We start from the raw sequence: 27,001 nt of genomic DNA, 5'->3' as shown, positions 1-27,001 counted from the left end.
TAAACTTTAATTTATTTTTTAAAACCTCTTGAAAATAGTTTTGGCGTAAACTGCATCATCTGAAGTTTTGTAAGTACTATATTATAATATTTACAGGCTTTGAAATGAATGAAATATTTAGTACAAGAAATAATTTTGAGCTAATTTAAAATAAACTTCTAAATAATTAAAAATATTAACATACAATATTCAATTCATATGATTTTTGACTGATCTTTTATGTTACGGCAAAAATATTTTTGTTGATCAAACTATATATTTATAGAGAGTGATTCTGATGGTTAAATAAAAAAAAATTACATCTCTAATGAACACGATTTTCCTTTTTTTATTTTATTCAATTCATATTTCAAACATATAAAAACTAACTCAAATAGTAGTTGGAAGGGTTGACATAATATTCAGAAAAAAATTTATAAATGCTTTATTAATATCATTTTTTAATAAAATATACATTCTTATAATTAAAAAATCGTATATATATGTACATCTGTACATAATTTATATATATATATATATTTATAAGATTCATAATACTATTAACGGTAATGCTTAAGAGAGCATGGAAGCATTTATATAAGGGCAAGGGTAAAAAGTTACCTATATTAGAACATAAAACTTAACATGATCTTCAGGAGTATTATTTTTAATATATTTCGTCCTCATAAATAAAATAAATAAGAATTGCCCTGAAAACAAAAAACAATTATTTTCTATCAAGTAATGATGCAGCTGCTTGATCGATATCCCAGTTTGTTCTTATAAGAGCTGCCTCACATATTGGCTTTGTTGCTAAACCCAGGCTGAAAATATAAATCTTTCTCAGATATATATATATATATATATATATATATATATATATATATATATATATATATATATGTGTGTGTATGTATCAGTTTATTTAAGTTAATAAGTTATCAGTTAATTTGAATCAGTTATGCATAATTACTAAAAAATTAGTATGTAAACATTTATGTTATAATACCTTAAAAGCCTTTCAAGTTTTGAGTTGTTAGAAATCGTTGTATTATCTATAGCTGTCTTATTTATGTATGGTGTACTATTGCTGCTTGCTTGATTGTTATCAGTACAGGCTTCATCACAGGTATCCTAAATAAAGTAAGAATGTGTGTTACAACAATTTGTATTAATTGATGTTAAAGCATTTGTGTACAGCAAACTTTCGATCAAATTTAACCTCTTAAGTAATAAAGAGAAGAGATAAAAGCTATAATTGTAAAATATCAATTTATGACAATTAAATCAAACTAAAAGTGAAAATAGTTAACTGAAAATTCACAACTATCTATGAACAAAGTCGTAGATTACCTTTGAAATTCATTACCACTTACCAGCTTTCCTAACATATTCAAACGTCTTTGAATCTGCTGGTATGATTGTTTTGGAAGAGTTCTAGAATTACATAATGGACTAGGCGGAGCAGGTCTATGAGGTTTCAAAAGTTCATCCGCTATTGGCAATGTGCTGTAAACATATTCCACTTGATCATAGGGTCGCAGAGCTGCCTGATTATATACATTAGTACTTCCAGGTACAGTATTATATATTCTTTGGTCAAAACTATTGCAGTATGTATTATATTCAGTTGGCACTTGGTTATATACATTATCAGTATAATATTCTGTATTATACAAATCTGAAGTTTTAGTACTACTTCCACACAAAAGATCAAAAGAGCAACTTTCTACAGGTTTGTTAGTAATATTGAAATTCTTATTGCTCTTTGCTCGAAAATAGGAATCATCACTTATGTTAGCCTGTGAATTAAAATCTTTTGAAACTGTTAATTGAGTATTGTTTTTAGAAATTGATATATCATCAGCAGGTTCCAATTGTAAAGATTTCATTTCTTGCTGCAAACAGTAATCAGTGCACTGCAAATTATCTTGATTCTTAATTTTTTCTTTAAGCTCATTCATGTAAGTACTATTTTGCTGAGATAAATTATTCACTAATGAGTCATTATTAATACTAGATTGCAGTGAGTACTTTTCCACATCTGTAGTATGTTTTCCTCCAAAAGATGGAATGTCTAAAATAATTCAAGAATTATATCCCAGTTAGTTTTGCTATATATAATCTAATCCAACTATAGAAATTAATCTTGAATTAGCCCATTCAAATATACTTGGCAACAATTTCTCAGAAATCGTATGAGAAATTGATTAAGCTTGAACAGCTTTAAAATAAAAATAAAACCAATATTTCCTATTAGAAATCGTTCAAATATTACATAAGTAGATTTATTGCAATTATTTACCCCCCCCACCCCCCTTGACAAAAAGTAAGCAAAGCTCATACCCCCTACCACCATGCTTACGTAAACATTTTGCAATTAATGTAAAAAAAATAAAAATACTACCTATGACGTAATCATCATCCAGACTCCCCTGCCCCCCATGTCAACCCAAAATAAGCAAATCAACAACCCTCCCGCCCCCCTATAGTACTTACGTAATACTTGAACGGCCCCTTATTAACTTCCCGAAGGAGGATTCGCTAATTTTATGTTTTCTCGACGTTTCAAGTCATTCTGAATCTAATGAGACCAAATTTGGAAAAAAATTGTGTGTGTTTGTGTGTATGTGAACAGATTTTTTGCCGTAAATCGACGTTTTCTCAAAAATAGCTGGACCGATTTCAAAAATTTAAAAGCCATTCGTAGTAGCATCCGATAAACGTAGTATCGTTTAGCAATTTTTCACGACGATCGGCCGAGCCGATTCTTTGTGAATCACAGAAAAGTGAAAAATTTTTACTTTTTACGTTTTAGCTCTCAATTGTAAATCGATTTTAAAAAATCAAGAACTGTTTGAAACATATTGGTTGGGAATCGTGCTGATTAGTCTTTGGTACGGATCGGCCGGGCCGTTTTCTTGTAATAAGTGTTAATTTTTTTTTCTCGACAATTTTTATGATTTTTTTTTGACGGTAGATACTATAGTCTTATATATCAAACTAAAATATTACGGCCGTACGACAAGTCGTTTAATTTTAAAAATTCGTCAAAGTTTGCAAAAATTAGTATCGCTTTTTTAGCGTTTGTCAAAATTAGAACTTTCATCGAAGATTACTTAAAAACGCCTAAACCGATTTAAAAAATTTAAAAGCCAATCGATGTATTTCGATGTGGATTATCTTTTCTCAGTTTCGTGCGACGATCGGCTGAGCCGTTTTTTCTCTCAATTGTGAATCAATTTTAAAAAATCAAAAACTGTTTAAAAGATATTGGTTGGGAATGATACTGATTAGTTTTAGGTAAAAATCTACCGAACCCTTTTCTCAAAATTAACTGTTAAAAATGTTTTTTGCCGATTTTTACGAATCTTTTTTTGGCAATAGATGATGACCATGATGTCTTATTAAACATACTAAAATGTTATGGCCGGCCCTACAACAAATATTTTAATGGTAAAAAATCATCAAAGTTTGAGAAAAAATTATAGTCAAAAGTAGCTTTTGTGATGTGATGAGTCAAGCAATATCAATTAATTAAATATTTAAAATAATAAGCTACAATTTTAGGACACACAAGCACATGTTTGTGCAATATAATTAATATAATTACAGTTAATTGAAATGTGTTTGAGAAAATTCTATTCGAAATCGCAATGTTTAGATTCAATTGAAAGTGATAACTTTATTTTTGAAATAAACAGTTGAAAATTTTATCTAAATATCTAAATTTCAATTTTGATTTATTAATTCAATTCTTACACATTTCGGGAAGTTTATGCAACTTGCCTTAAGGCTAAATGCCACTTTCAACTAGTTTTATTTGATATTGATAATCATTTATTTTAATTGAACAATGTTTTTGGTTCAAGTTTGAATTAAATAACAACCATCATGCATTTGCTGACATGTTGTATAAAAATATGTTATTTATTTGTATTAACAAATAATTTCTAGGTATTACCATAAAATTTGCAATCATTAGAAAAAGAAAAAATCTAAGTTACTACAAAATGATTACAAAATACCTGGCATTTTCAATGCTTCTGATAATGCAGTTGCTTGAAAAATATTTGTTGCCATTACTGAATTATCTCTATCAGTTGCAACATCCTCATTTTTTACACTTTTGCTACTTAAATATTCTCCTATTCTCGTTTCCATTTCATTCAGATCAATGTCATTAGAAGTTGATATTTTTTCTTCTGTAGAACTATAACTATATATGTCATTCCTTGAATTATTACACACATGTGATGTATCAAAAGGGTCTAGAGTATTTTGTTGTAATATATCTTGATTCACATAATAAGAATTCATATAATTAGGTGGACTATGATAAGGAGGCGGTGCATTAGCATCAACTACAAAATAAATTAAAATTTAATATACGCAGCAATTTCACCAAAAAATTATTATTACATTTCATTATTTGAAATAAATTAATTTTTATTTCAATGTTGAAATATACAAGTCTTGTAGTCTTGTAATGTTGAAAATTTTAGTCACCTTCTTCTGGTACATCTATAGGCTTATCGATCAGAGACTCTACAGTAGATGCTCTAGTGGTATACATCTTTGGAACATCTTTAACAAAAGCTGGCTCATCAGGTGAAAAATCTATCAGTATATTATCATCAAACATATTCTAGAATTAAGAAAAAAAGTAAATACATTAGGAAGATGCATGGAGAAAAAATAATTTAGTACTATTAATTAATTATAATTTTATTAATTTTTTATACATATGTTTTTAATAAGGTGACCATAATTTGTTTAGTCCTGGAAAATGAGAATACGGAAAAAATATTAAAACTTTGATTGCGTATCAAAAAATTAAGTAAGATTCAAATAGGAAGTAATTGTAATTGGATCTTTTATTAACACTGGTGAAGAAATTCATTAAGATGAAGCAATTTCAAACAAAAAGTCAGTGACATATCAGAATACAAACATCTCAGAATAAAATATAGGGATTAAAATTTAATATGAATGTGAATTGTGAAAAAAACATTCCTGAAAAACTTAGAAAGTAACTATATTTAAAAATGAATGATCATTACATTCCCTGGACAGAAGAGATAGATTATAAACTATAACATAGACTACTAAAAATAATATCTTTCATACTGACCTTCATATCATTTTCCTTGACATAGTCAACTGAGCTCATCCTACTTGATCCTGAATTTTGATCCCTCCTATTATCATGCTTTAATTTTGTATAAGAGAACAGCTTATCAGCATTACTTTTTCGTTCACCAATTGGCTTTTCAATATCTAATAAAGATTTCACAATATCAAATTAATCAATCTTATACATAACTTATTACTAATTTATTGAACATACTGTAAATAAAATTCGTTGGCTCTTCCGCTACAATACTTCTATTGCCTACATATTTTTGTTTATTGACAGCTGAATTAGATCTTTTCATTGTATGGCTCTTTATTCTATTGGCTTCCGTTGACATTTTTGGTCTGGCTTGATAAACAATATCTCTGTAATAAAAAAATAATTATAATAGTATCTAGCCGCAAGAAATGGCACACACACAACTACTAGATGTAAAAATATTAGATGAAAGTAATTTCTGTTTGTTTCAGGCTCTTTGCTCTTATTTGTTTTTGTCACATACATATTTGGTATGGCTTAGTTGCTTTTAAAAGAAAAAAAATCAACAATATACTAAATTAAGAAAATAGATCGCCAAGGCCATTCTAGTTCAAAATGAAAAAAAAAGTCAGTATCTTACAACAATAAAATATAAGCAATACACAAACACATACACACAATTTAAATGAAATGAAATAATAAGAGAAGCTCAATATACCTTAGAAAAGTATTTATTTCATAGGTTCTTTGATTTTGACCTTTCCACCACTTTAATTCAGATCTGCCGTCTATTACAACAATAGCATCTCCTTGTTCTATTACCATGTGGCTTTTCGCATCATTAGGGTCAGAATAGCTGCATGATGCAAATACTTTGCAGGGAGAATAATTCACAAGAAACTCTCTGAAAAATAAAGCACAGAATATATTTTGTAGCATTAATAGGATAAATTGATCTAATATATTTGTAACATCAGTGGTAAAGTTTGTAATGTAATATTTAATATACTAATAGAAAATTTCAGGCATGAAACACATTTAGCATTATATTTATACTAAACAAACTCCATTGTACAAATAGTACAAGAAAACGTAAAAAAAAAATGAAATAAACATAGCCCAACAAGAAACTTCACTGTACATATTGTTTTTAATTGCTCCTTGTATGTCTAAATTTTAATATATATATATTTATTATTCAATTTCAAAATTAACCAAAAATTTATTATAAAAATTGTTTAACTACTTCATGAAATAAATGTTTTTTGAAGTTTTTTAAAATACAATATTTATAAAAATGATTTCAATACTTAATTGCTGCAAATGTTGGTCTCTCTGAAGGTGTCTTATCCCAGCAATGAAGCATTAATTGATAAATGTCTGGTGGGCAAGCATCTGGTTGATGTAATCGTTCACCTTCTCTATCAATTTTATGTAATATTTGAGATCCATTCAAACCTATATAAAATAGCAAGATAAATATGTATAATAGACATCAGATATATTGACAATTTATGCATCATAAAATCAACTTATTAAAAAAATATAAAGTAACTATTAAATAACTATCAGCTTATTTTGAAATACAAATAATTTTTTGTAACATCTACTTACCAACCCATGGGTCTTCACCAAAAGTGAACATCTCCCACAATGTAACTGCAAACATCCATGTATCAGAGGCATGACTAAATTGCCTATACCTCAAAGATTCTGGAGCACACCATGGAAAAGGTACTTTCTTATGTTCAGTCATTACATAGCAATCCTCAGTCGGTGGTAGAGCTCGCATCAAACCAAAATCACAGATTTTAACCTGACATTGATAAGAACATATTTAAAATACTATAACCAAATGAATAAAGGATAGAAGACAATATTTTTATATATATTTTTAGTATAAATGAAAACAAACCATGTTTATCGAAATAATTCTGAATTATTTCTGAATATCACAGCTAATAATTATACCTTTGATATTCAAATTTCAGGTAATTTTTTATATATCTTTTCATTAGATTCAATCAAAATATTATTATAGAAATATAATTAATAACTTAAAAAAATATCTTAAATAAAAATAAATTGGATGTTAGCATGCTCAAAACATTTCACATTTAATTATAGAATAACTAATAAAATGCTAAATTTCAAAACATTTATATATTTTATAAACATGAATTCCTTGAACAAAAAATTTAGAATATGAAAGAATGTAAATTCCAGAGAATACTATTAAGTAAAGAATTATTAAAAAAATATTACAAGTATAATTATGTTCTATAATAACTATGAATTAAGTCACTAAAACACAGCAATTATTTCAAGAAGTTGAATTGAATTGAGGTTTAAAATATATGAGCAATTTACAGTTTGCATTGAATCATGATGTTTAGTATTTTATATCATTTATTATTATAATTGTATTTTGAAGTCCAATAAAAATAAACTTTCATTAAAGTTAATGCTTATATAAGATACTATAATGAATATTAATAACAGACAATGATTGATATCAAAATTTTAAGAAATTTTAAAGAATTTTATTTACCCTATCCTGAGCAGCAATTAAAACATTGCGGCAAGCTAAATCACGATGCAAAAATCTATTTGCTTCAAGATAGGCCATTCCTTGAGCGACTTGAATAATCCAGTCCCATATTACAAGTAGTGATGTTTTATAACAATCTCTTCGTAAAGTATCAAGTACAGACCCCTTCTCTGCTAGCTCGGCAATCATCATCATAGGACTTGACAGAACCACACCATGCAATCTGCAATAAATTTTGCGTAAGTTATGATATGAAATAATTTAAAAAGATACGCTAAATGCACCAGCACAAAAAAAAATCAGAACTGGTGATACTAATTGCAATATTATTGATATATGTTGATAAGTTTGTAAAATGTGTCACTTTGATTTCAAATGTGTTGTTTTATTAACAATATGTTACAACAAGAAATCTTCATAATGATTTGATTGTTCATTGCTTGGTATTTGAATTAAACCTGTTTTATAGTTTAGCATAAAAAACTTTATGTTGCTATTAATATTTCTTCATAAAACTGACTTGCGAAAATGAGTTTAAAGAGTAAAAATATTCAATTTCATAAAAAAAATTAAATAATTACCTACCTGATTAAGTTCGGGTGATTTAGAATATGCATTGCTTGAACTTCCTTAAAGAAATCATCGATTACACCAGGTTGTGAAAGTATATCACCTTTTAAAACTTTAACTGCAACTTGAATGACTCTGCCATTAGGTGCTCGCCATTCGCCTTTTCTCACTACACCAAAAGATCCATCTCCAAGTTTAGTAGACAATGTGACATCTTTTTCATGTATTAAACAAGTTAAAGCCAATGGTTTTTCTGATTCAGGCACAGCCTTTGTAGCCTTGGACGGTTGTTTACCACCACCGATAAGTTTACTTCTAATATCACGTCTCCATTGTTGAGTTTTCTTTTTCTTCACTGCTTTTAAAAGTCTCCTTACTGCTGGTTTGCCTATGCCAATACCTTCTAAATCTTCAGATTTCACATAATCAAAGTGTGCTAATCTTGTTATTTGCAAATCATCTCTTATTCTTAAATAAAACTGTTCAAGCTGCTCATCCTGCAATAACTGGTTGAGCCACTCAGTATCATCACTTGAATAAGTCATTCTAAATTTGTATCAGAACTAAAAACCGTCTGAAAAGAATAATTCTGAAACAAATAGTATGCTTTTATTGCTTTACATGACAATAGTGTGTTTAAGTAGACTAATATGCAGTGAAGGTCAATATTATCTTAAGTAATTTAGTTTACATACTATGAATTAATAACAATAACAACATCCTTGTCGATTCGAAAGTAGTACTTTCTATCCAAACAGAATTAATATAGAATATATATTTTTTATTATAACAAATGATTTTTTGCGCATTTCGATGTTTGTTTTCGGTACAATCTTATAACTAGTAATTTGCATTACTAAATAAGCATGCCTGCTAAGTCCATAAGTCAAGTGACGACTGACGTTCTTTCACAATGCAGTGCGAACTGCATTGCAAATTGCATCGATATATTCTTTATCGATAATTATAAAGGTGCATCCTCACTAATGGCTCGCTCCATTGCACGAATCCGTACGGCAATGCGGACTCGTGGACTCGTTTACTTATCTATGACTCGTGGACTCTACCACAATGTAGACAAACATTTTTCTTTTTTGATGTTAATATGTGCAGTCTTGCATTAGTTTATGTTGGGATTATTGTATTTGTAATTTTGATCATTTTAAATAATTTTTCTCTTTCCCGCCACTTTAAATAATAAAACTGACGTTTAACGAAACATGCTCGAACAAAGAAGATTCAAGCCCTCACTGCTTTGAGGAGTTTGTTCAAGTTCATTTGAAATGATTTGTCTTTGTTCGAGTTTGTTCTTCTTTCTATTTTCTTGTTCGTCATGTTCGATCGTGGTCGTTCGTTAGATGAGGATGTGCCTTAATTTTGTGAGGCACAGGTTTGCAAAAAAAACTCTATCTTCATTTGGAGTGGCATAGATAAACAAAAGCTGGGAAGTATCCTAAACAATATGTTGAGTGGAATCATATCATATACTTATTTATATGTGCTTATTTATCTACGCATATACTCTTTTTTATCTGTGAGTGGAATCACCATCCATCCGCACATCTTCACGTTGGTAGTCACTAGAATTTATAATTACTGGACAGCAAACATGTGCCAAAATTTAAAACCAACACTTATAAAACTATTAACTGACTCTATTATTAAATGACTCTACCAGTCATAAATGCAGAAAAAATTAGATAATTTTGCGATAAATATCATATTAATATTATAACCTCTCATGTTTTTTAGGACTAGGATAAAAATTCAGAATTTACGAAAAAAGCTTTTTCGTTTCCCTAGGGTTGATTATAATCTGATATATATCTCAGATTGTCTAATCTTTAACTTTCCGTAGGGTAAGTTATTGTAATCGTCAAAAAATCGAAATTGAAATTTTTGCATAAATTTACGTTTCAAAGGTTTCTGAGCAATACGATTTTTCGTCGATGTTTTCGGAGTACGGCTCAACCGATTTGAATGATTCAAAAATCAATCGATTCCTACTTATGAGGATTAGTGCGCAGATTGGTGATTTAGGAAATGGAAATGGAGGTACGAAGCAAGGAATGCACAGAATGGAATTGAAGTTTTTGAGAGAACAGAACATCCGATAGTTCAGAAAAAAATCCATTTAATTGTAATGATCAGAAGACGCGGTGATTAGTTTTTTGCAAAAACAGGCCCAGCCGTTTCAGAGATAAGCTATAAAATTGTAAAAAATAGCATGCTATTAAAAACTGCAGTTTTTGAGAGAACAATAAAGCGTCTAATTCGAATGATCCAAAAAACTTTTGGATCATTCGAATTAGACATTTTGCTTTTAAAGAAACGATTATAAATGATTATAGTTTTTAAGAAAGACATTTTTTTTAAATATCAAAAATAATTCAGATTTTAAATTTAATTCTAGTCAAAATTGTAATGTTCACTTACATACTTGAAATAAATATAATTTTAACTTTGCAATTCAGTTTTTATCATTCTTAAAAATATGGGATAAGTTTCCATGGGATAACTTATAAGATCTTATATTTGATCTTTAAAATACGAATAATGAAAGTTACAGTATTTATAGTAATCTTTTTGAAAATATTTAAACTCGAATATTCAGCGAATAGCAATTTGCCTAAAGGCTAGATGCACCACTTTATAAAGTTGAGGTCAACTATAGTTAATATGCTGACCTCAAAATATATTTTTTAATTATAATAATAAAATAGCTAATGATACCGACATCAAAGTTTACTCTGATTATTTTTCACAATTGTAAATATTTTATTGCTTTAAAATTATTAGCTTTTTATTAACTTCCCGTAAGGTAGTTATAGTAATGGGCTAAAAATCAAGAATGAAAATTTTTGCATATATTCATGTTCAGAAGGTTTCTGAACATTTTGGCATATCTCAAAAAAAATTGATGTGTGTGTTTGTGTTTTGTATGTCAACGTTTTCGGACGCACAGATCAACAGATTTAAATGGTTCAAAAAACATTCGATTCCTATTGATATGGAGGGAGTGCTGATTAGTTTTTGGCAAAGGCAGGTCTAGCTATTTCAAAGATACAGAGCTAAATATGCAAAAAATAGCAGTTTTTGAGAGAACTAAGCGTCCGATTTGAGGGATTCAAAGAACTTTCTATTTCCTTTAACAAAATAATCGCTTTCGAAAAAAAATTAGCTTCAATTTTTTTTTCCATATTTCTTTTTTCATATATTCTTTTTGTATATCGAAAATAAATCAGATTTTAATTTTAATTCTGACTAAAGTTATAATATAGTTTAAACTAATAATTTCAACTTTGCAATTCATTTTATATAATTCTTATAAATAGTAGACAACGTTAAAATATTTATGATCATCTATTTGAAAATATTTAATATTCCTCGAACATTTCGTTACGGTACGGGAAGTACCAGCAATTTGCCTTAAGGCACGATGCCATATACCACTCAATTGATTCTATTTTTTTTAAACAAATTGCATATTTCAAAAATAAGCTGAAGCGATGTAAAAGCTAGAGGCACTCATGATAGGTATCTTGTAAGATACTTTTTTATATAAGGATAAAATTTTTCAATGAAAATTAAAATGTATTAGTGGCATTATTATATAAATAATTAATAATTCAAGTAAAAAATATGTAATCAAGGAAATGCTGTAAAGTAAAATCAGGTTTTCCTCTTTTACAGACTATAATCAATTCACAATATAGTTATCCATTATTATTTTTAAAATAAATAAGGTAATTAAAATTTAAAATTTTATTTTGTATATATACAATAAGAATAAAATTATATACAATGAATATTTCAATTAAAATTTGTAAGTATCTATCAATAAATCTGTTTTCATTAAAATCATTCGCAATTTTTATTATAGTGGAAAAACTTGCGTAACCTTTCCTATACCCTTAGTTTTGCCCTCTCGAAATAAAACGCGCATTCCCTCTGTAACATATTCGGGATGTCTTTTAAAGCGGAATAATACCGATGCGGTGTCATTTGTTTTCGAGTGACTCGGATCCCATGATTCCTTCGATAACCGCCGTCTGCCGGACGCTTCCTATGTGGACTGTAGTTTGAAAGCCTGGATATATTGCCGTGGCATGAAAAATAACTGATATATAGGCCTAGAAAATAAAAGTAAACAGATCAACAATTTATACAAAAGTGTTTTTGTTCACACTAATCTTTATAGATAGAAACATAAGGTTTGTAATTTTTATGAATCCATTTGAATAACATACTTGGAAAAAGTAGGTTCCTCTCGGTTGACCATGCATGGGCAGTAAAACCATTCCTGACCTCAGTCCAGGTGGTTCGATTGATAATCCCAGTGAAGCACTTTGAGTTGCTCGCACCACTCGACACGGAGCACGGTTTCTATGTAGAGATTGCACAGTTACTGGCATAAAACTTCCATCATTCAAAGGACCTGTAATTCATTAATTAAATGAATAAATAAATGATTTTATCAATATTTTATATACATCTATTATTAGCTTCAAATTCAAATTTAACTAGTTGAAAGCGGCATTTAGCCTTAAGACAAGTTGTATGAACTTCCCCAAATGTGTAGAATTGACTTAATCAACCGAAATTGAGATTTAGATATTTAGATAAAATTTTCAACTATTTATTTCGAAAATAAACTTATCGCTATCAATTAAATCACAATAAGCTTTGCGATTTCCAATAAATTTTTCTCAAACACATTTAAATTATCTGTAATTATATTTTACATTGTACAGGCATGTGCTTGCTGAATTTGATATTATTATAAATTTTAATGAATTTATAATAAGCGAATTTGAGACAAATTTTGACTATAATATGTCCTCAAACTTTGAATTTTTAACATTAAACTATTTGTCGTAGGGCCGTAACATTTTAGTATGTTCTATGAGACTATGATATTTACAGTCAAAAAAAAGTTTCATAAAAATCGGCATTTTTTTTCTGCAACAATTATTACAAGAAAACGTCTAGGTAGATTTTTACCTAAAACTAATCAGTATCATTCCCAACCAATATTTTTTCGAACAGTTTTTGAATGTTCAAAATCGATTCAGAATTGCGGGCTAAAACGTGGACGAAATTTTTTCCACTTTTGTGTTATTTAGAAAGAAACGGCTTGGCTGATAGTCGCGCAAAATTGATAAACGCTAGTCCTCATAGAGATGCATGGAATGGCTTTTAAATTTTTGAAATCGGTCCAGGCATTTTTGAGAAAACGTAGACTTACGGAAAAAAATCTGTTCACATACAAACACACTTACTTTTTCCAAATTTGGTCTCATTTGATTCAGAATGGCTTAAAACGTAGGAAAAACATAAAATTAGCGAATAGGATTTTTTGATGAAAACATAAACTCCTTCGGGAAGTTAAAAAATATAACATATGTGAAAGACTATTTTTAGACACCAACATGCTTCTAGATCGAAATTATATCTATTTCATATTTTTCTAGTAATATTTCTAGCAATAAGTTTGAACCATAATAGAATGTAACGTAATTCATTTTTTCAAATCTATAAATTTTTGAATTAGCTCGAAATAGCAAATCAATCACAAGTTGATATATTCTCAATATTCCATATTAATTTCAAAATGTACCTATTAGCATCTTGCTGCCCTCAGTAAGAACTCCGCAAACAAGTAAACCACCTACAACATTTCCCACCTCTGCAACTTTAAAAGTTTCATCAATTTGAAATTCACATAATTGCTGTAACAAAAAAAATCAATATTACACAGATGTAATCAACAAAAAAGTAATATTGAAACTATACACTAAAATTTTACTTTAATCAGTTGTTAATTGAGATGGTATAAGTTTCAGTGAAAATATTCAACTAATATATTAGTAATTTTTCATTCATAGTCATACTGTAGTTACCTGTTCTAGTCTTTCCTTCTCTGTGTTACTAACTCCAGGTGGTAATACATGCAAAAATTTTGTCAGCAAATCTAATCCTAAACCGGAAACACTGGAGCAACAAAATATTGGAACTATATTTTCGGATATCAGCTGCGATGCTGTCATGACATCATCTTCATTTTCTACTACAAGGGGCACCTAAAAGAAAACAGAAAAATACATAAAATCTGGAATCACTTTTAATATTTTATATAACGATAGTATATTATTGAAAGTTTAAAGTATATCCAATTGAAATAATTTTTCATCAAAGCATAATATATTTTCCATAAAAAAGTAATGAATGCATAATATTTTTTTTAAATTTAAAACATTATAAGTTGCAATAACAATTGTTAACAAACTATCCTAAAGAAACATGTGCTGCCAAACATACCTTTCGGCACCCTACACTCTTCAGAACTGTACTCAATTCATTAATTGTTTCACTTGGAGAAATTAAATCAATTTTGGTAATAACGATAAATACTGGTACATCCAAAGCAATCACAAGTGCTAAATGCTCATGAGCCATACTTCCAATGTCCACACTTCCTGATACCTAGAGGATTGAAAATTATGTAAATAAATATTATGTCCCATCATTAAAAAGATAGTTGTTAATGATAGAACTCAATTAATAATCTAATTGCAAATATTTATATAATGTGTTAATAAGAAATATGTACTAGAAGACATTATTCAAAACAGACATAAACAAATTTAACTGATTTATGTGCTATGTCAAAGGTTATTTTATTGGTAAGCTGATTATATTATTCATTTAAGTTAAGTACTTCAGTAAACTAGATCAAATAATCAAATGTATCGGATTGTGACGATAAGTTGCATTGAGTTAAATAATCAGTAGCATGATATATATAGTTATTTTAGTAAATGTGACTTTTCCATTAAAAATTTATGAAGATGTGTTTATTACATATTTATAATTTCATAAATATAATAAGAGTTAAGATTGAACATAGATTCTTACAACAAGCATGGCGTGATGTGGACTATAACCCGTGAGACCTTGCACCGTTGTCCTTAAGTACTTTCTATGTCCTGCCAAATCCATAAATGTTATGAGTTTTGCTGACATATCACATATTTCTTCTGCTGTCATCATTTCACTGTAGTTGTAGTTTATTATATTCCCCTATAAATAAAAAAATCATGATGTAAAATATTTATCCTCAATTAATTTGCATAACATTTAAATTTCATCTCATATATTTATTTTGCCTCCAAAATTAGATTTATAATTTATAATTCATTATTGTATCGATATATAATTTTATTTCAGATTTCATTTAAATGAAAGTAATACCTGCGAATCAAATCCTAATATTTCGTGTGAAATACTGCTAGTGCGTCCTGATTGTACTTCGTGCAGATGTCTGAACATGTTCAGCCTCGCACGACCTCTGCCATTGTCCAGCTGCCCTTGCGTCAATACTCCCAGAAGCGTAGATTTGCCGGCATCAGCACTTCCCATCACAGCCACTCGTATTTCTATGTTATGTTGATCATCTGGAACCTACAAATAAAATATAAATAAAATTATGAAAACATTCTCTATTTCGTCAATAATATCTGGATAATGTTGGAAAGTAAAATATAAAGTTTCATGCACATTAGTAAGGAACCCTAAATTAATCTTAATTATAATATTGACATTTTGAATACTTCAACTAAATATTCGATAGTTTTACTCAAGTAGCAATAGTAGGTTGGCTAGAGCAATATGTATAAGTTTTCATTGTCTATCTTAACTTTTTATAACAAATTTCATACAGTCAAATAAGTTTTAGCAAAAATAAATTTATATAATATTTAATTAATTAAATATTTATCATTAAATAAATCAAATATCATATTCAGCATTAAGTCGAACCAGTAGAACTTTATTTTAGATAAGCTATAAATTTTCGTCGTCTAAAAAGATAATATAAAAACTAAAATATGAGAACTTTGTATAAACTGTAGTCTTCTGTAAAGATGTACTAAATGAGATTCTTGGGGCAATTCTGTCATAAAAAAAACTCAGAAAAGCGTCTTCTTGGCAACGCTCTCTAATGCTTGTTCTTGGTAGTAAAAATTCTAATTATTTGCTGTGCGATCAGGCGTATTTTACATATAAACAAGCAAGGAAGAATGTTATGATAATAGAATCTTCGATGATGCAGTGATCATGAGATTCTTCCTTGCTCTGTTTATATGTAAAAGAAGCCTGATCGCGCAGCAAATAGATAGATACTTTCATAATTTTCACTACCAAAAACAAGCATAAGATAGCGTTGTCTTGACAACGTTATTTTATGAGCTCTGTTACGGCAGAATTGCCACATATAGAACTTTAAACGATCTTATACCAACTTTGACAGACTCATATTAATACATTTCATGCCTAAAAACATTATTTTAAAAATTACTTTTCTAACGAGGACTTCGGCAACGGATCTAAAATCTCCAACAGTCTTTTGTCGTAATATAGTAGTTGTAGCTCCCAATTTAAATGCCATTTGTTGTAGAGTTTGCAAAGAGGCCCGCATCTCAGAATCACTCAAACCTTCTAAACGTCCAGAATCTGCCACTCCTATTTCATATATGGCCTCACCCTGTCCTTCACGAAGCCTCCATTTCATCTGAAGAAATAAAATATTGATAATAATGACATAACAAATAATAGTAAATAATAGTCATAAAGTAAAGTTTTTGCGCAACCCGTGACAAATCATAATTGATTAAATATCGACTTTTTAAAATGCACAAAAGTGATTTAAATATAAATCGATCTATTACCTGTGTGACCAAATGCTCGAATTTCTGTTTCGACGGATTGACTAGTTTAAGTTTGTACTCTATATTTCCTAATTGGGGCTCAGGCGGCAAGTTATGACAGGACATGGTAAGAAGGCGAGCGGTTTTCTTTAGAGCTTTTGACTTCTTCGGACCAGACGATGACTCTACATTTGATTCGGAATTAGCATCCCAGTTGTTGTTGTCCGACGGATCGAACAATCCAAAGAATGAGTCCATATTTAAGTGATTTTGAGAGACTGGAAAAAATACATATGATATTTACCTTATTTTGTTTTGGACAACTATAAAATTTAAGACAAATACGCTATTCCAAAATTAAACGATACATTGTAATTTTGGGTGTACATATTTTACATTTTCCATATACATACTTTTATATGGAATATGACTACAATACAATATGTTTTATTAGTAAGTACATCGTCATAACGATCGAATAGAGTCGAATTTAAATAATTAACCACCGTGACGCATAGCAACAAAGGCAATATGATATCTCATTAAATATTTTTGTAAGTCTATACTACGAAAAAATAACCATTTATTGGAAAAACTTTCTTTTGCTAACATTACATAAATTTTGTTTCTTCATTAATTTTTTTAAATTGGAATTTGGTGCAAAATGACTGAAATGACTTGACAAAAGCCTGAAATAATATTTATTAACTTCCCGAAATAGTAATGGGCCGAAAATCAAAAATGAAAATTTTTGCATTTCTCCACGTTTTGAACATTTTGGCATACCTCAGAAAAAATGGACGTGTGTGTGTGTGTTTTGTGTGTCCGCATTTTTTCATTCATGTTTTCGGGCGCACGGATCAACCGATTTGAATGGTTCAAAAGCAATGGCCTTTTTGGCAAAGGCAGGTCCATCCGTTACGGAGATGAAGAGCAAAGAGTGCAAGAGAAAACGAGTTTTTGAAAGAATGGAGTATCCGATATGAATCATCTAAAAACATTCAATTTGTAATGATTGAGAAAAGTTGTGATTAGTTTTTGGCAAAGGCAGGTCCAGCCATTTAAAAGATACAGAGCAAAATGTACAAAAAAATTCAGTTTTTGAGAGAAATAAGCATCCGATTTGAATGATTCAAAAAACTTTCTGCTTACGTTTACAAAATAATTGCTTTTGGAAAAAAAAATTGTTCATTCCATTTTTTTTATTTATCGAAAATAATTGAGATTTCAATTTTAATTCTGGTTAAAGTTCTACAGCTCACTTATATACTTTAAGTGAATAATTTCAACTTTGTAATTCAGTTTAAATAATTCTTATAAATATTAGAGTACGTTACAGTATTTATAATAATATATTTGACTTAAACATTTAATATTCCTCGAACATTTCGTTACGGTACCGGAAGTTCCAGCAATTTGCCTTAAAGTACGATATTGATTATGGCTTGCTTATGAATAAATATTAAATCAATTAAAAATAAAGTTTCAACAATATTTCAGATATAATAAATTTAGGTCAAAAATTATTCTACAATTATAAACAAAGGGTAATAAATTTGAAAACCATTGCACGAAACGCTACATTGTGTAAAACAACTAATTATAAATTTTAATATTATTGGTAAAAGTTCAACAGGTTTGGTTTAACGATTGTTATTTGTTTATGGGCATTTTATGTGCTTAACTATAATAATAGTAATTGTAATTTTAAAGTGCAGCCTTTATTAGCTACAAGAAGAAGATCTTATCAAATCAGAAGAATTTATCAAATTCCTGAACGCAATTAAAAAAATTTACTATTAAAATTATTTCAGCATAATGAGTTTAATTTTGTTTATAAATATCTATAAACGAGCCTAAAAAGTTCATGAACATCAATCAAATGCTCCTGTTTAGTTACCAAATTACAATTTTTTGGATGTTCCCTACAAGATCTCAAAAACTGATAAAATGATAAAATTAACCAAAAACATAATACTTAAATATTAATCCAAACGATTTTAAAATCATTCAAAACAGTTTTCTCAAAAATGCTGATATCTTTGCAAAAGTGCAGGAGTTTTGTATCCGAACAAAACACACATCCACATCTCATGTTCCAAAATTATTAGAAAGTCAGTAATTAGAAATATGTCAATATATATTAAAATATATATTATATAAATAAATAAATAAATAAACACTACTAAACAAATAGGATTTATTTTTAGTATTTTGGAATATGAATTGATGCCTGGTTGATAATGTAAAATATATGGTTTATGTTAGGGCATTTGGCACTAAAATTAAGCATATATCCTTTATAAAAGAGAACTGTAAAAGAATTTTGTATTGACGCACAAAACACCAGATGTCTAATAAATTTCAAGCTTGTAAACTTAAATAAAGTTATGAATATAGCTATAGCCATATTTTCATGATGAGACAGAGTTTCACATGACATATATTCAAATATTTTTGAATGCAAAATACAAATTGACATTTGGAGTTCAATACTTCAAATTTTATATGTTGTTCTATAATACTATAAAATACAAAAGGTTTACTTTTGCAAAACTAAAATACTGCAATCATTGGCCTTTCTAGAATATTTCATGGTATTTGGTTCAATGAGAAAATTGAAAATCAATTTCACGAGACATTTGCGTAATAAACTCTAGATTTATGAACAATCTAATTTGCCCTTAATTTATATTTAATTATAATTGATAATATTATTTAAAACATTTTTCATTTACCTTAAATTGAACTTCAAATAACACTGGACTAAATCAATGCTAGTTAATAATAATGTTTATAAACATTGATATAAACAATGCAACGATCAAGATATAGAGACTAAACAGTACTGTTTTGATGATGCTAAGTTTACATAAACAAAATACTTGACCGTGAATTTCAAAATGTATTTTATTTTATCGCAAGCCAAAATATGTGATTCAAATCACCATATTGGCACATCTTTAATCTGGCATAGTCGACTACTGGATGAACGCCAATTATTTTTGTTTTTTCTGAATTTATCTATGAATAAAAATTAGAGCGCTCGCGATATAGTCGTACTGATTCTAAAGTAGATATAGCTCTTTTGGAGAAAGTTGTTTTGTTATGTAATATGTAAACTAACTTGTTTGCAATTGAGTTTGGAAACTGAATAAACAATAACAATAGATTTTATTTGAGTCGGCAACTTTAATAGAGCATTATTATTGCATATAGATCAATATTATACATGCACTATTTGTTTATTTATTAACTTCCCGAAGTTTGTTTTCATAAAAAAATCCGATTCGTTAATTTTATGTTTTCTCGACGTTTCAAGCCATTCTGAATCAAATGAGACCAAATTTGAAAAAAGTATGTGTGTGTGTGAACAGATTTTTTGCCGTAAATCGACGTTTTCCACAAAAATGGCTGGACCGATTTCAAAAATTTAAAAGCCATTCGATGTATCTCCATAAGGACTATTGTTTGTCCGTTTTGTGCGGCGATCGGCGAAGACGTTTCTTTATAAATAGCAGAAAAGTGAAAAATTTTTCGTCAACGTTTTAGCCCGTAATTCTGAATCGATTTTGAAAATTCGAAAATCGTTCGAAAGATATTGGTTGGAGCCCGGCCGTTTTCTTGTAATAAAGTGTTATAAAATTTTTTTTCGACAATTTTTATTATTATTTGACGGTAGATATCATAGTCTCCTAGATCATACTAAAATATTACGGCCCTACGACAACTCGTTTAGCTTTAAAAATTCGTCAATGTTTGCAAAAATTAATATATTTTTTTTGGCATTTGTCAAAATTAGACCTTTGATCGACGATTATTCAAAAACGCCTGAACCGATTTCAGAAAGCCATATATCTCGATGAGGATTATCGTTTCTCAGTTTTGTGCGACGATCGGCCAAGCCGTTTCTTTGTAATTTGGAAAAAAGTGTTAAGCTTTTCGTCAACATTCAAGCTCATACTACCGAATCGATTTTAAAAAATCAAAAACTGTTCGAAAAATATGATACTGATTAGATTTAGGTGAAAATCTAGCGAGCCGTTTTCTTGTTAACTGTTCGAAACAAAATATAAGCCAATTCCTATAAAACTTTTTTGGGCGATATATATCATGATCTTATAGAACTTACTGAAATATTACGGCCTTACGACAAATAGTATAATTTTAAAAATTCAAAGTGTGAGAAAATGAGTAGTTTTTTGACGTTTGTTAAAATTAAAATTAGACGGTATAAGATAGAGTACTCGGTCTTCATGAACATACTAAACCATTAAAGTCCTACGGAAATTGGTTCAAAATTATTGATTTGTGAAAATTTGCTTTTAGAAAATAATCCGAGTTAACGTGTTCGTTCGTTTTCAATTATGTGCAATAAATCCACTCGGAATACTTTTAATCACTTATAAATTAATTTATTTTTTATTGATTAAGCCTATTATTAACACATATCTAGAAATTCATGTAACTTGCCTCAAGGCAAAATACCAATACCAATACCAACTTTTTAGGCTTATTTTCTTAAGCTTACCTTTCATAGAAGATTTCAGACTATACTAAAAAGATTTATTTAAAAAGTATGTTAAGACGCTATAAATTATGAGTAACTGCTGCCTTCACCGATTTACTCTTTCAAAAATTTACACTTAAATTATTTATAAACACTAACACTAAGCAACATTTTTTTAAAATGATAATAGAGAATAGATTATTGCTAACTTATCAATTCATAAACACTATAATTATTTAAGATAGGATTAAGTTGCTTTACTGATTGTTCAAACTTACACTTTATTGAAATATTTGAGATACTTGTATCAGCTAGATTTGAGTGCCGAGTCTGATCAGTCAATGTTTGCTTTGTTAAAATTTTTTAGTTATAAAATTACATCAGCTAGGTTGAAGTTCCCAGACTGATGATTGAATATACACTTTATTAAATATTTTGAAATATAAAATTATTATATCCAGGTTTAAAATCCGAGTCTGATGGTTCACGGTACACTGCACTATTGTGACAAATATAAAATGTGGAAAATATAGATTAATAACAATAAACTCCGCCTTAAAAGGGCGGATTATATGTGTACGTTATTAGCTTTACCTCTATATTTTGTGAACTTAGTATGGATGATAATAACTAACGGTTTCCTTTCAAACTAAAAGAATGGCCAATTTACCTAGCCTATTGTAAAAATAGGGTAGAGCGGTACTTGAAGGTCCGCGGGTACAAAGGCCCACCAATGATATCTCAAAAACCAGTAAAATGTTTTAACAACAATATTTGGAAGTAGAAGAAAAAAATGTATAACCAGCCATCACCTTAATTCTGACTATGGGAGATAAATGGGGATATCGCTATCGAAAGATAAATATGGCAATATTTGAAAATCCATAACAAAAGTACATATTTTCTTTCGTTGTTAATTTTTTTTGGTTGTGAGCACTGTTGTTTAGTTTACGAAACCTTAATATAATTCTCAAGTAAACATTTTTTATATGTTTTATAAGATGAATTGTTATGGCGTCAAATACACCTTAATGCTGCCTTTGCCGTTATCACTATGTAGAAAATTAATTAGTGCACTTTTAAACACTTGTGTGCACTGTAATTATTAGAAGAATAAAAAAAAGACAATAGACATAAAACTATAAATATTTATTAAATTGTTGAGTAATTAAATTTCTTAAGATGTTCTTAGTCTCGCAACTTACTGAATACTAAAAATTATAAATTTGAAAATATAATAAAAAATTATTATAACGCTGCCTGGTAGGGATGACAGCTTACAAAAAACTTACAAACTAATGCAACTACAAAATTAGGAAAATTTCTATAATCCGTTTAATACGGATGGTAGCAATAAACCTTGTCCTTTTCTTTGGAAGGGTAAATGGATTTATAACCAAGATAAAATTTGATGCCATAATCAGTATCCTTTTGTATTTTTGTAAAGGAATTTATAATAAAAATATTTCAAAAGAATCCTTAACAAGTATAGTTAATTTTAAATTAGATTCATCAGTTTTTTATATAACCTCTAAAACCGCTTACACGTGGATAGAGTAGAAAGGATCGATTGACAAAGGTGTAAAAAATTAAAAAGTAAATGAAGTTAAATAAAACAATTTTACAAGAGATAAATTGAATAAATAGTTATTCCAACTCCGCTTATGAATACTTCTCACGAAATACCTGATCAAGGTAATTTACAGTGTTATCTCTGTAAAAAATGCACCCATGAAATTTATATTTTACATTTTCTGAATAATGTACCTTTTATTTTATAAAATCCTTCAAAAACTAAAATAAAACATTGAACCTGTTTACCCTTTGACCTTCACAATTTACCCCGCTTATGGGGTAAAAGGGACCAAACTCTTGAAAAATAGCAAAAAGCATATTTCTACAATGATGAAGTAGCTGGTAATTTTACTGAACATAGTCAGACTGTTGTTTGCTTGATATGTGTTATTTGTTGTGATAAAATTGGGTTGGTTTTCAGAATATAGTTGTTCAAAGTCTAATTGGACCTTTGTGTCCCGCCCAACCCTATATCATATTTGCGTAAGGTGCATCTATATACTCAAAAATAAATATGTGGTAATTTGATTATAAAACAATTCTAAAAACTCTGTCTTTATATTTATGTTATCAGTTTGACGAACGCGGATGTATGTCTAATTTATGTTACGTGCAAAAACCCAAAACATTTTAAATACTGATTATTTAAATTTTGTGACATTGAAAATAAATTGCAATTGTGTCATCATTTACAAGGAGAGTAAAATATCTAATCAGTTTTTTTTAATTCTGAATCGATTGAGTATCAAACCACACAAAATAATTTGTCACATATGTTATCATTAAATAAATATAATAATGGAAAATTTGCATATTAAGTTATCAAAATTAAATTATTAAATTTGTTTACAAACTTGACTTGACCTAAAAACTGTTTTTCAAATGCCTTTTCAAGATCAAATAAGAAACATTTTTTAAATGGTGATTGCACATGTTTGCATTGCCATATTTCCATGAATTTTTAAATCTTACTTATAAGTATAAATATAATTAAGTATAATATAATTATAAGTATAAATATAGATATTTAAATATAAGAAATATAAACTATGAGATGAGCATTCACAAAAGAAAAATGATGGATAATTATATTTCATCTTTTTTGTATGTGATAATTTTCATTTTTCATTTTATAATAACATGTTTTTAAAGCTAATTCAAAAATATTTATTTCTGTGGTTTGCCTTTTCCGGGATAAATTGCTGAATAATGACTCATATCAAATTTTGAAACGTATAAATAGAGAATTATCAATATTAATTTATTTTTTAATTCGATGAATTGGTATCTATATATAAACATATTTGTACGAACAAAGCAATTATAACGGCAAAGATGTGTCAAAGACTTTCTTGAAAATATTATTTATAAGTTGATATCGGTTATCTCGCAGAAAGAAAAATATTTTCGCAAAATTCAAACAATATCATTAAAATAATTTTAACTGATAAAAAAATAGTTAAGTTTATGTTTCTTATCTTTTGTCTCTGTTCAATCTTTTGTTCAAATGAAATTCTTAATTTTTTTACATGTTTTTGGAAATGTAGATTTAGAATGTATTATTATTATATTATATATATCAAAATGTGTAAAATTAGATGATGGTTGAAATTCAGCACACATTCAGTGAAGCGATAATGCTTAATAAGATAAAATCATGTTCTGAAGATTTCCAAATTTGCTAAAAGTTCACTTTTTATATTTTCAAGTCAGACAGAGTCATAAAAGTAGATAACGGTCAGGAGTTTAAATTTGATTAGCATGGCAATAAAATTTACGCTAAAATGAAGCGATTTTTCAGATATAACTGATTAATAATAATAAATAATAATAGTTGTTAGACTTTGAGCAACTATATTCTGAAAACCAAACCAATTTTATCACAACAAATAACACATATCAAACGAACAACAATCTGACTATATGTTCAGCAAAACTGCCAGCTACTTCATTGTAGAAATGTGTTTTTTGCTGTTTTTCAAAAGTTTTGTCTTTTTTACCCCATAGTCGGAGCAAATTGTGATGACCAGGGGGTAAGTAAATAAATTCTTTTAACAACTACAAACTGACTACTATTAAGTTTATATACTATATTAAAATGCATATTTTTTCTGGGAATACCATAGATAATAGTAATCACAAAGTTAGATATTTTTAATAAAAACAGTAATTAAATGTTTTCGATGTGGATTAGCTATAAAGAAATTACACAAAAAATTAATATAGTACATATAACTTCCCGAAGAAGAAGCTTTATGTTTACGCCAAAAAATCCGTCTTGCTATAATTTCATTTTTTTCTCGACGTTTCAAGTCATTCTGAATTGCTCAAGACCAAAATTTTGGACGAAATTTTTTACGATAATGGAAAACATAAGAAATATTTTAAAATATTATGGCCAAGAAGCTTTATGTTTACGCCAAAAAAATTAGGCTTGCTAATTTTATTTTTTCTCGACGTTTCAAGTCATTCTGAATCGCTTTATACCCAAAATCTAGATGAAATTTTTTACGATAATGGAAAACATAAGAAATATTTTAAAATATTTTGACAAAGAAGCTTTATGCTTACGCCAATAAATCCGACTTGCTAATTTTATTTTTTCTTGACGTTTCAAGTCATTCTGAATCGCTTCAGACCAAAATTCTGGATAAATTTTTTTACGATAACGGAGAACATAAGAGAAATAAATATTATGGCCAAAATGTGTATAATGCTTACTCCAAAAAATCCGATTAATTTTATTTTTGCCCGACGTTTCAAGTCATTCTGAATCGATTTAGAACATAATTTTGGATGAATTTTTTGGATGATAATGCAAAACATGGCCTTAATAAATATTTAAAAATATTATGGCCAACACGTTTAATTTTAAAAATTTATCGAACAAGTAAGATAAGCAGCGCTTTTGTGTAGTAAGCCAAAATTCGATTTTTTTTCTTATCAGAAACGGCTGAAACTATTAAGAAAATTTAAAAGCCATTTAATGAAACTCGATAAGGACTTGCGTCGATTAGTTTTGCGAGACGATCGGTAGAGCCGTTTCTTAAGAACTCGCAGAAAAGCGCAAAATTTTTAGTGCACTTTTTCACAAACAAATCCTGATCCAATTAAAAAATTTAAAAATCGTTCGACAAATATTAATTAAAAACGCTTTGATTACTTATTAGTGAAAGCGAAATTTATGAAATAAACTGTTGAAAATGTTATCTAAATAGCTAATTTTAAATTCTTATTTATTAAGTCGACTACTTACAAGTTTCGGAGAGTTCGTTCAACTTACCTTAAGGCAAAATGATATTTACACATAGTTTACACATTTATTTAAGGATCATTTTGAATTATTTCGTCATCTCTATACAGAAAAAAACTGTTTCATATTGCAACATTGTGCAATATGTTGCGCCAATGAGATCACGAAAGTAAAAGTAGAGAAACAAAACACAATCATTATAACAAAAACGGGTTCATGAACATTACGTGAAAAGTCTACTAATACAAATTATCACAAATATTATCAAATTTCTATAAATACTTAAATAAACAAATAAATACAAATAGTGATCATAATGTTTACTTACGATTTTTCTATTTTTTTCCTGTTTTCACATGTATTTATTTAAAACTTTGTAATCATCTTTTACAGATTACAATAATATTATTGATACACTAACAACATTAAAATAGCACGCACGAATTGATTTATTTTTATTATTTCTTAAATGCCATTGTTTTCTCGCCTGTCACTGTCACTCACTGCCGCGACATAGAATCAACAATACTGAACGGCAAGATCGGTAACTAACTAGTAGGTAAGAATCTTAAGTAGCTGCGACGGGAACCAATGAAATGCAAGTTGGGTGCATTGTTTGGCATCGTGCCTTAAGGCAAATTGCTGGAACATCCCATACCGCAATTAAAAATCTTGGTACGGAACCCAAAAAAATTTGCACAAAATGTGTACACATTTTTAAAATCTCTATAAAATATCT

At 28.5% G+C, this 27,001-nt stretch overlaps 2 protein-coding genes across 3 annotated transcripts; both read right to left on the bottom strand.

Moving 5' to 3' along the window:
- Window positions 1-587: 587 nt before the first annotated feature.
- LOC113387634 (serine/threonine-protein kinase PLK4-like) lies at window positions 588-9,007 on the bottom strand. 2 transcript variants are annotated; one of them, XM_026624988.1, is made up of 13 exons: window positions 8,912-9,007; window positions 8,232-8,805; window positions 7,647-7,869; window positions 6,710-6,911; window positions 6,406-6,553; window positions 5,814-5,999; window positions 5,330-5,481; window positions 5,114-5,259; window positions 4,489-4,627; window positions 4,008-4,343; window positions 1,356-2,056; window positions 989-1,113; window positions 588-803 (listed from the first exon to the last, which is right to left on the bottom strand). In XM_026624988.1, the coding sequence occupies exons 2-13, from the start codon at window positions 8,759-8,761 to the stop codon at window positions 707-709; spliced, it is 2,985 nt and encodes a 994-aa protein (XP_026480773.1). In that variant the 5' UTR covers window positions 8,762-8,805; window positions 8,912-9,007; the 3' UTR covers window positions 588-706. The 2 variants fall into 2 exon arrangements, with proteins under 2 accessions (XP_026480773.1, XP_026480774.1); XM_026624989.1 differs by lacking the exon at window positions 8,912-9,007 and having other exon boundaries at window positions 8,232-8,851.
- A 3,063-nt stretch (window positions 9,008-12,070) lies between these two features.
- Window positions 12,071-26,727, bottom strand: LOC113387727 (GTP-binding protein 2-like). Its single transcript, XM_026625096.1, is given in 11 exon segments — window positions 12,071-12,228; window positions 12,230-12,349; window positions 12,467-12,654; window positions 13,837-13,948; window positions 14,120-14,299; window positions 14,538-14,702; window positions 15,135-15,299; window positions 15,471-15,680; window positions 16,576-16,788; window positions 16,946-17,202; window positions 26,591-26,727. Coding segments are annotated over 10 exon segments (1,725 nt in total). The 5' UTR covers window positions 17,183-17,202; window positions 26,591-26,727; the 3' UTR covers window positions 12,071-12,093.
- Window positions 26,728-27,001: the final 274 nt, after the last annotated feature.

The sequence above is a fragment of the Ctenocephalides felis genome, unplaced genomic scaffold, assembly GCF_003426905.1.
Source record: "Ctenocephalides felis isolate EL2017-DRISC unplaced genomic scaffold, ASM342690v1 CF-g0.4_SCAFFOLD_03572, whole genome shotgun sequence".
In the NCBI taxonomy this organism is placed as follows: domain Eukaryota; kingdom Metazoa; phylum Arthropoda; class Insecta; order Siphonaptera; family Pulicidae; genus Ctenocephalides; species Ctenocephalides felis.
The sequence above is the reverse complement of the archived record's forward strand: the minus strand, read 5'-3'. Positions and strand labels throughout refer to the sequence as shown.